Source organism: Polyodon spathula, chromosome 19 (genome assembly GCF_017654505.1).
Source record: "Polyodon spathula isolate WHYD16114869_AA chromosome 19, ASM1765450v1, whole genome shotgun sequence".
NCBI lineage: Eukaryota > Metazoa > Chordata > Actinopteri > Acipenseriformes > Polyodontidae > Polyodon > Polyodon spathula.
Genome location: NC_054552.1, coordinates 33,881,857 through 33,892,959, shown reverse-complemented (window position 1 = coordinate 33,892,959; position 11,103 = coordinate 33,881,857). Strand labels below are relative to the sequence as shown.

At 39.4% G+C, this 11,103-nt stretch overlaps 1 protein-coding gene across 1 annotated transcript; it reads left to right on the top strand.

Moving 5' to 3' along the window:
* The first annotated feature begins 2,611 nt into the window (after positions 1 to 2,611).
* Positions 2,612 to 9,330, top strand: LOC121294890 (lysM and putative peptidoglycan-binding domain-containing protein 4-like). The gene is given in 5 exon segments (XM_041219048.1): positions 2,612 to 3,137; positions 3,396 to 3,521; positions 4,153 to 4,262; positions 4,264 to 4,449; positions 4,748 to 9,330. Coding segments are annotated over 3 exon segments (933 nt in total). The 5' UTR covers positions 2,612 to 3,137; positions 3,396 to 3,521; positions 4,153 to 4,163; the 3' UTR covers positions 5,396 to 9,330.
* The last annotated feature ends 1,773 nt before the right edge of the window (positions 9,331 to 11,103 follow it).

Below are 11,103 nucleotides of genomic sequence, written 5' to 3'. Positions count from 1 at the left end.
TAGAAACTCACTGCTCCCGAGGTACCGCTGGCTTACAAGTTAAACTGTGCATTGGGTTTGAAAGGGGCATCATTATTTAATTTCAATGCTATTTAAAATCAGGCAAAACAAACAAATGTATACCCACAATTAATTGAGCAACTTTGAGCACAAGGTTACTACAAACAACAGCTACATGGGCTATAAAAACTTTGCACAACATTCTTGGCATTTATAATGAGACAGAACAGTATTTGTCACCAGAATCTCTGGAAGAAACTACAGCCTTATAATGCACAACAAGGCGTACATTTATTTTCTTCTTTATTTTATTTTAAGTACAAAGTTCTTGTTTTGTTAGTAGTTAAAGTGCGATGCAAACCAGTTGATTTCCTCAGCAGATGCGAACTTGACATATCCATTACTGGAATTTGAGAGTTCTCATAATCTGAGTCTCAGGCCAGGATTTGTTGCTGCACAAAGTCCAGATAAAAACCTTTAATCCTCTGCTCTGGATTTCCTAAACCAAGGGAATCCTCCTCTTTTCATTTGCAACTAACAGCCTTATTCCGCCCCGCTGCATCTTTGCAAACAGATTCAGGCTTTAGAGACATTGATTAACTCTGCCTTGTTTCCTCTTTTAATTTATTTTACAAACAATCTAATTCTATTAGAGTCACTGATCCGTTCACAGCCCTTGCCTTCCTCTCATTAGTTCAGTGTGCTTAAACTGACTGCACCCCCTTCAGGCTCCAATTATACAGCCATAGCAAACTTCTATGTACTCAAAGACATGATGCAGTTTTACACCCTGTCTACTTTAAAAATCTATTACATTATGTTGGAATATAATAAAAACAGCTAAACAGGGAGTTAGAGATTTGCTCCTGGAAGCTGGCGCTTTTACAGTGCTGGTGTTGTTGTACTGTGCTGGCGAGGTTAAATAAAACATGGCTCAGAAACCCAATGGAAAACCTTACCATATAGAAACAAATATCCGTACTAGAAAGACCAAAGAGACCTTGATGTTTTACAATCTGGCTTGTTTCAATTTGGATTCTGAAGTCAGACCCCTTCATTGCCATTATTTAAATTGAAATGCATTTTGTGAGTATTGTGAGACGTGTTAAATGAAATAGTGGGATTTATAAGATTAACTAATTGAGGAAATAAATAAAGACAGACCCGTAAAAATGTTGATGCTTTCCATTGTGAATTTCTGCTTGTTTTGTGACATCACAGAGAGTGGCCCCCAGCCTTTGCACATCAGTGTCCGTTTCTGAATCAGTTCAGTCAGAGTCCTTTCCTTCAGGTTCCTCCGGGGGAGTGCGCTCACCTGTACATCTGTATTTCCCTTTGCTTTCTACAGTATGTATCAGTTTATAGTCCTTTCTGTAATAGATTTTGAATGCCATTGCTGTGGATAAACGGTGCCATCTAGTGGTACAACTCAGAACACTTTTAAGAAAGGTGTGCAAGCTCATGATCAGCTGCAGTAAGAAGCTGGAATTGAAATGATATAGGAACTACAATGTTATTTAAATAAAGTAATCATCAATACGTGCCAATAAAAGGTATTGATGATTCACAGTCTGCATTAGAACAGCTATCATCATCCATTGGTGACAGTGAGATGCAGTTGATTTTTAAGCTAGAACAATGTATAGGACTGTATCTTTAAACTGAGTATAGTTTATCATTGCAAACATGTGCAAGTTGCATGGTTGTTTGTAATTCAAAGTAAGGCTAAACTTATGATAAGGCTGTCCAGGAGCTGCTACTGCAGAGGACAGGGTCCCCAGCTGTGCAGGGATTGCTGGATAGAAGCAGCCAGATTGCCAATGGTTTCTTAATAAAGCACCAGTGACACCTTGTGGTCACTGTGAGAAGATGCAATAAGGAAAATATATTTTAAAAAGAAAGAGAAAGTCTCAACACTGCCCCGGACTTGTCAATGCAGAGACCTTGCACTTTCAAGAGGATGTGAAGACCTATTTTTCTGAACTGTGCAGTCCAAATTCCACTCTGGATTAGAGTCAGTACGACAGAAGGCAAATTCACTGTGCATTATACCTTCTTCCCACTGCTGTTAGTCATGCCAATAAAGCACCACTGAATTGAGAGAGAGAGAGAGAGAGAGAGAGAGAGAGAGAGAGAGAGAGAGAGAGAGAGAGAGAGAGAGCTGTTTTAAATACAATTAGTTAAACGTAATTATAATTTGAACTAAGTTTAAAAAAATCTAAATCTATAATAATGTTGTGAACTTGACTTAAAGCTATTAACTGGAAACAAACTGAAAACTGGACCGAACGTCTCGTATGCAGTTTGTAATCACACTAGGCGTTGCTAAATGTGAAGGCACTGCGCATCTCTCCACGATAAATCAAACAGCGCAGCAGTTTCGCACTGCCTGACACGTAGAGCCGGGAAATCGTCTAACAAACTTGATACACCCAACGCTCGTTCACTCTGAGAAGTGATTAGCCAACTCGTCTTTCACGGGATCTGATTGGTTTATCGGTCTGTCAATCGTCTCGTCTGCCCATCATGTTGGTGTGTGCGCATGCTTGCAGAATTAAACTGCCGTGTTATGTTCATATCATGTAGTTCAAATTAGGTAAGTCAGTTTTACTTCATATCCTTGTTTTATGTATATCTAAATATATGGGTATATCTGTAAGTGTCTTTGTTCTTTTAAAATACCCCTTGTGGTACAAGTGGATTATTTACCAGTTACATTTTTCAATTTTTTTCTCCGGTTCTGTTTTGTATTAATAACACAATTTCTGCGAGAGCTGAGAAACCTCACAATTAAAAAGCGTGTCTTCAAACCCGATATGTGTTCGCTATTTAAACTTGATGTGAACATAGTGTTTCTCCAGCCACTGTCTGCAGACCCGCACGGTGCTGTGACGTAGCAGGCAGGTACTTTTACCCGTAGACAACGCAATGGATTCTGCACTGCAGCGTAACTCCGGTGTTTCGGGATGTGGATGTGATAAACGCGGTTGAATCCCCAGTAAGCACAGTCATTTACAGTACAGAAGACAACACTACCTGTCTAATGTTTGACAGGTAGTATCACAAACTTATAAGACTGAGGCTGAGGACGAAACGTACTGCTAGGCTGATTTACGCATTGGAGAGTAGCTGTTCAGGTAATTACGTATGTAATGACGCCACTGTGCATACAGTTTGGGGATCTAAATAAAATAAACAAGACAATAATCATAATCATAATGAAACGGGGTATGATTACATTGTCTGTAACTCCGTTTGTTAGCTGATGTCTAATTGTTAAGGAGCTGTAAACTTGTGCCCTACATATTCATGTTTGTTTTTTTTGGTTGTCTTGAAGTATAAAAAACATTCTCCTCCCTTTTAAGGTCGCATTCCTCCTCTTTACTCACATGTAGATACAAGCACAGAGTGTGACTTGTTGAGCTCCCTTGTCAAGACTGGTCATGCCAGCCCTCATATGCTAAACTTTAAAATCACCCACATTTGCTATTGAACCAGAACCCAAGACTCTTCCAGTTCAGGTATGCTTTCCCTGCTTTTAAAATGTACAACATATGGTATTACAAATGTACAAATATGGATTACATATGGTAAGACTAGTTTTGATACAGTAGTCTTTAATTGCTAAGCTTTGATTGTTTGTGAATAAGGCTCAGTATCGCAAGCATGGAGTGGGTAACGTATTTGTTAAAATGCAAATGTTGCTGGAAACCTGTGGTTGCAGTTTCATATCAGCATTGAGCTGTTAAATAAGTGAGCTGTGAGCTGGTAAAACCCCTATCACCAGTTCATATCTCTATGCAAACAGTTTCCAGCTGTGGCTAAAGCCATAGTGACGTTCCCAGTTTCTGTTGTAGATGCAGCTTGCCTCAACTACTGTCAAAACCAGGACGTTGAAATGACAACGTTGCAAGCTAATTTGAAATGACTTTTCTCCTGAATGTCTGTGTAACACCTGTGCACAGGTATTGGGATCCCTCTATTGAGGACTGGTTAAAACTCAAGTAAACAAGTGTTTCAACAAGAAGTCTTAATCAATGTCGGATAGCAAAAGTGACACCATTGAGCAAGATTTGATAAGACTTTGACACACCAAGCTATCATTTACTTGCACAGGATGAGTGATTCCACTCTTCTCTTGCCATTCCTCAGGTGCTGCCAGCATGATAAGGCTAAGGGATTCGCTCCTGAGACCCTTCCGGGCCCCCGTGGATGTCCTTGCTAGTCAGGAAGGCTGTGTCTACCTGTTTGGAGGGGGAGGGGGAGGGGGAGGGGGAAGGGGAAGGGAACCAGTCCTCGGAGGATGAGTTTAATGTGATGGAGCTGAGACCCAGAGGCCGGGAGCAGGCGAGGCTCAATCGAGAGAAAGTGGCGGACATGCTGCTATTAGAGAGGGACGTCTTGGAGGGAGACAACCTCAACAAGTTAGCTCTGCAGTATGGCTGCAAAGTAAGTCCTTGACCTTCTTCAGCTAGATATTGAAACATGTGTCTCAGCATATTTCGTAATACTGTATGAGGGCTGGAGAGAGAGGTTTTTAACAAGTGATAATCCAGTCCATTTTCACGCCAGTCTCTGCTCTAATTCTCTTTGTGTTGATCCACTCTGTACCTTTTACTTCTCTTCTTAGTTTCATATTACAGTCCCTTATAGGTAAAGCAGTGCATTTCAAAGGCTTGGTTATTGCTCATATTTAGTAAAATAGCATGAAAAAAAGTGTATCTTTTTTATTTTTCTTAAAATCTAGGTTGCAGACATTAAGCGTGTGAACAACCTAATACGGGAGCAGGACTTGTATGCCTTGAAAGTCATCAAGATCCCAGTGAAGAAACACAGTGTTTTAACAGAGACCAGCAATGATCTGAAGGAGCCTCAAGCCTCTTCCTCCCGGTGTCTCAACCTGCTTGCAGAGCCCTCCCTGTATGAGGACACAGCTGTGGCTAGCCGCTGTGGGATGGATATTGAAGAATGCACTGACTTTCTCAAGGAAATAGACCATGATATTGAGAGGCTGATCCAGTCCACTGATGATCTGAAAGAGGTGTCTTGTTTGGAGCCGCATGGCGGGCCTCTCCATGGTACAGGAAACCCTAATCCCTCTCCTCACGGATCAGACTGGGGGATCCAGTGGTGGAACGCAGTCGCGCTCATGCTTTTAATTGGTATTATTCTGCCAGTATTTTACGTGGTTTATTTTAAAACGCAGGACAGCGAGTCTGCCTTTCTGGACCCTGCCACCTCTCTCTGTGTTTCCAGTCCTACCTCAAACTGCTTGGAGATTAATGTAACTGCTTTGAGTCCCGGGAAGAGTTCAGCCATTCAAAAAAACTCTTCTTCATCTCCTCTTTCAAGTGGAATAAAAGAAACGCCAGATGAACGTATACAGCCGCATTAGCATAAAATGGTGCTTGGGAAGTGACATGCCCAGATACCCTCTTAATGTACTTGGAGAGCATTACATTACAGTATTGGGCTCCAGGGGAATTGTCCCGTGAGCATGCCCTGTGATGCCATACATTGTGAAAGCTTCTGACACCTTGTGGGTATAGTAATAGAAGCTAGAGATATCTACAGGTTTCATATGGGCTGGCTTGACATGTACACATGTTAGAAGGCCCTAAATCTACCACACATTTTTGCCAATTTCAAATGAATTCTGTATGACACAAAGAAGTGCCACACTTAGGATCCCAACCATTAAATTGGTGAGGTTTGTATCAGCTTACTTATTAGCTGTCTGATCAGAATTCAGAATGCTGCACTCATGGAGCATTCAGTGCAGTTCAGGTAGTAATTGTGAGTGTATTGTCTGACTGACTTGTCTCCTGTGAAACCAGTATTGCACTCTTTTGTGCCACACTGCTTATGAAACATACAACAGGGCACTCCTTTGCAACAATGTGTTCTATTGCACCAATAAGTCACAGATGTCTAACAAATGACAAATCCAGGCTTTTTGTGTTGAGGGTTACAACAGGTACACAGAAGTTTGAAGTCTTCTTTACAATATTTAAAGTATTCTTTAAAATACTGCTTGAAAACATAATTACTGGTTTAGTGAAAAGTTTCAAAACCAGATATAATCGCAGTGTTTTAGAAAATAAGCTTTTTCTTTTATTTACACTTTTTAAAAAAATGTAAGGTTTGTCCCATTGCGTTTATAACGATCACTACTACAGCTTTGGCCAAAGGTTTTGTGTCACCCTATTAGAATGAGCTCATTTTGCTTTATAAAGTCGAATAAAACCTGAATAATGTTATGCTAACATATTGAATTACATGCCACTTTGTAGTTTTCCCATATACTTAATGAAAAATTGTCAAAAAATGAAAAAGGTGATATATTGAAATGTCTATTATAGCTTCCGATACACTTTTGCAATATAATTTTTGTAGTTTCTTTGATTACATGATGTTAAATAAAATGTCTAAGTTATGTTCATATAGTTTTTTTTTTGTCTCAGTCTTGAAATTCTAGGTGACGCAACACTTTGTCAGAGCTGTAGATACTGATTGTATTTGCTGATGCGTGCACACAGGGAGGTCCTGAAGAGTGGGGCATCTGTTAGTGATTTCTACTGTATGTGTGCAGTACACTACTTCTCTAAGTACCAGTCAGATATCTTTATGACTTTATCCAGAGGTGAAATTTACAATACTTGTTGAATAAATTGCCTGTTTGCTGAAAGTTATGATTAAATGCATACTATAAATATTTAACAAAATATTGATATACAGGTGGCATGTTAGGGTATCATGTCTTATTAAATATTTATGTATACATAATTACTATAAATGTGTGGGTTTTTAATAAAACTAAGAACTTCTAAATCTAACATTAATAAAGTCTTAAAAATACCTTTGTTTTATTTAAATTTTTTTCTTAGTTTTTGTTAGATTTGTTAATAATGTAATATTGAATCCACTTCAGGCCATGCTGCCATGCCAAGTCATCTTCTCCACTGTTATCTAGCATGCATTACCAGAGTCCTGCATGATGCAGAATTGGGACTTGTTTGGGAGCAAAGGTCTCTGAAGCCTCATCTGAAAGTAGACCACCCTGTATTGTTAGACAAATAATGAACCAATTTCTCCTGTCAAATGTTCTTAATCCAGAGGTTCATAAATCACAAGGCTGTCTGTTGACTTTATTAGAGAGGGCTGCTGAAGATAGTCTGGGTTTTCTCATGCACGTGGGGATGATTTGTGACCGCTGCTACAATAACTCTCCTGTAGATGCTATTTGCAGTTTTCTTTCTTTGAAAATGTAAAAATGAAATGAGCCTCTGTAAAAATGTACTGTACTTTAAATAATAATTTTTAAAAAAATAACAACATGCTTATCTTTTGTACATTAGTGTTAAAATAAGGTATTGGTTGCAAGGCATATTGTATGTGTAAATTGTACTTCTTTCTGCTTTAAAATGTGGATTTTTGCAGTATGTGTTCCAGTCTGAAAATATCATTGTTGCCTATGCTGTTATGAATTGCTCATGATTGAATTCTGTACTAATTTGACTACACGTGTTACTACAGAAAAGTTGTAGTTAAAAACTCTGATAACGTGATTGTAGAGGTATAATAGGTATGCTAATGCTACTGTTTTTGTAGATGAACCTGCTTTATATCGTGATTGCCATTCAAGCATAATTTGTGATATAAACCAGGTTTCATGTTTGCCTATCACTGCACATTACGGGTGAGAGAAAAAAGAAAGCAAGCTAACAGTGTAATACTGCACATTTAGTCATTCTTTACATTTAAATATATGCATATTTACTACAGGACAAATACGTTTAATAAACACAACCTATATAATATTGTGTTTAGGAGTCTTGGAGCACTGTAAGTATCTAGGAATGCAATTTGAATTGGCTGTTGTGTTTGCATTCGTTCTGATTGGTTCTGGGTTATTTTGCTCTAGTACTGAGTTCTCCTCCTTTCTCTGAATCTGCCTTTACTGGGCAGGCCTTGGTGCCAACAAGGAACATACTTCTTCCTCATTCCATTCAAAGCATGCTGCGGTGTGTCTTTTCAGCTCAGCCAGCCACAACTGCTTTCATCTATATGGGGAGTAGGTGAGGGTGGCCGGGCTGACTGGTCACATTGTCCCCAGATTTGAGGAAGGGCTGCTCTGTCCTTGAACAGAAAAGATCGCAGCCAGGCAAAGGCAGATAAGTGAAATATTAGAGCAACAGAACCCAGATCCATTTACAATGATTACAGGCAATATAAATAGGTGGAGGAATCCATACAAAAACATTTTAGAAATGTATTGGACCATTCACCCAATCCTGTTTTGTTTTGGGGAAAGTTTCCAGTCAGTCCTGTAGTTTTGTTAAGTACAGTATATGGTTTAACAGATATGTCACAGTTCTTAACCCTGCAATTGTACACTGCCATTTTATGGGAAAGCTACTGAGCAAGACTTAGGCAGAGGATATCCAGTAAAATATTATAAACCTTCAAAGTGATGGAACGTGAATGAGTTCTGAAAGCAGAAAGTACTTAATGTATTGTTTACCTGCATCACAGTTCTGCCATGCTCAGGTTTTACCCTAACAGTAAATACAGTGTTGTTCAATTATCACAACTGGACATTATTTTTTTTTTTAAATATGTGGACATGGAATATTTTAAATAAAGCAAGTAATTTAACAACATAATGATCTGCGTTTTTTGTGTCAGGTAGAAACCAAATAAACACAACAACCCAGCTGAAAAAAAGGGACAAATCTGGGGAGGATTGTGAGGTTTCATACAACAGATTACAAAGATCGCCACCTCACTTCTGCCCAAAATGGCACAAAATTACTTTTTACCAATCCAAACACAAACATGCAGCACAACAACTTTCCAGCAGATGTTAGTGTTCCACAGATATTCATTCGTTGCATTGTGTTGTTGTCCACTAAGGGGCAGTGCACTACCTTACTTTGTGTTGAATGCATTATCTTATCAATTGGATAATATTTTTTTTCAAAATATTACTTGTCTTATTTATCTGATCTTCAGACAAGTCCATCACCATATATAAATTCAGAATACACAAATAATGCTTGTGTTAATTGAGGATGTGTTTTTGTTTCTGCAGCACTGTATGTTTGATTTGGTGTACTGCCTGCTCTGCCTGTAAATGACAAGCTGCTTTACGAAAGTGTGGCGTGGGTGCACCCTGCCCCTGTGCTTATTTTGGATTTGTTGTAATCTGATTTAAACGTATTGTTTAATGTTTAAAAACACAATGTTTGTTGTTATTGTTTTACTGCATGGACACGGTTAAATCCCCCATCCAGCTAAAACTTGTGTATAGCCTGGACATCGCTCAATTAATCAAGTAATTACCAATTGGGAGACGGCCACATATATAAAAGCGAAGCAGCCGCTCCTGGTGGGTGGGTGAGAGTGGGAGGGAGTTTGGAGAAAGAGACGGAGAGACAGTAAGTTAGAAAACTGAAAACAGTTGCCACTCGTGCTGGATTAATACCAGCACCAATACATAATTATTGTGTGCTTTGTTTTGGCCAACGTGCCCTTTTGTTTATGAAAAGTGTTTTGTTTTATTTGATCAATAAATACAAGCGCATTAGCTACTCGCCCTAGCAGCCTTGTGTGTGCCTGTATGGGTAATGGACAAATCAAAACTACAGAAGCAATGGGGTGTTCTAATAAATGTATATCAAAGCTAGGTGATGCAGATTCCGTAAGTCAAAACTGACTTTAGTTGAACTAAAATGTAAGCGATAAGCAATTCTGCTCTTTGAAAAGGCGTGTAGTTTGTTTACTTGTCCACGTGCACAGGAATTCAGTTTCACGGTGTGGTGTCTTGACAGTAAGAACTGACCTTACAAAAGAATGTCCTGTGATCCTGTGCTGCCTGCTCAGCGTAGCAAAGAATGAGCTTGTTTCATTTATATGCAATGCATCAAAGGCGTTTAATGTTTCACTGCCAGTTTCCAGGAGACTGACGTCTGTTCTTTTTGTGTCATCTTTGCGATGTAAATGAGTGTTAAACCTATAAAAAGAATAAGATACAGTGAAGGTTTATCCTGTCCCTGGGAAGTAAGTCTGCAGTGCAAGCCAGCTCTCCTTCAGTGCATAATGCAGGATGAGGATTTCTAGCTGAAGAGCACATGGCTAACCCATCGCTGCGCTTCAGATACACTAGCAAATGGATCCACATGCAAGGCTAACCCACTTCCGTTGATACAATGATAGAAGCTTCTGATCATATCTCAGGTGTGCTCTTTCATATGCCACCATGCCGCTCCCTGGGGCATGTATTCAGAGCCATAGCACCTTATCACTGCCATGAGCTGCCAACGGTTACCACTGAGATAACCTAGGATATCGACACATAAATGACCTGCCCTTTACACTAAGATAACCTTGGAAACTGACACATAAATGACCTGCCCTTTACACCGAGATAACCTTGAAAACCGACACATAAATGACCTGCCCTTTACACTAAGATAACATTGGAAACAGACACATAAATGACCTGCCCTTTACAGGACAGGAAGGAGAGACTGTTTGAGTGGAGTACATGCTGATGTAGTCTGAGACCTGAGCGCTGGTTGTTTCTGAGAGGCATGGTCTGTTTCTTCAAGTCATTGGTTAAGGGGTGCCCTTGTGAATGTCCCATTTGCCTCCGAGCAAACACAGCTTTGCCATGATGCATTTCTAAACCCAAAGGAGTAGATATTGCTCGTATTAAACTCTACCTGCAGTTTTATGTACAGATCTGTGTCTCGCCAGTTGACAATTGTGTTAAAAACAGATTTAAATATTGAAGTGGTTTTAAAGCAGCTGTGTGGTTTGTTTTTTTCCACTCTTACAGAAAGTATTGCAGGAGCATCCACCACAAAGCTGTGGTCGAGGGCTTCATTTAGACACGGTGCACTTCAAGGCGTGGCTTTGTTGTTTGCAGGTAAGTGGAATGTGTTCTTGGAAAAATTGTGTTCGGAGATACTGCAGATACACCTGGTCACTCGAAGCACAAAAACAAAACAACAAAAAATAAACCCCACAAATAATCATAATAATAAAAAAGAAAAACATTACAGAATCAGAAACTTTAGTTTAAAAAACAAACAAACA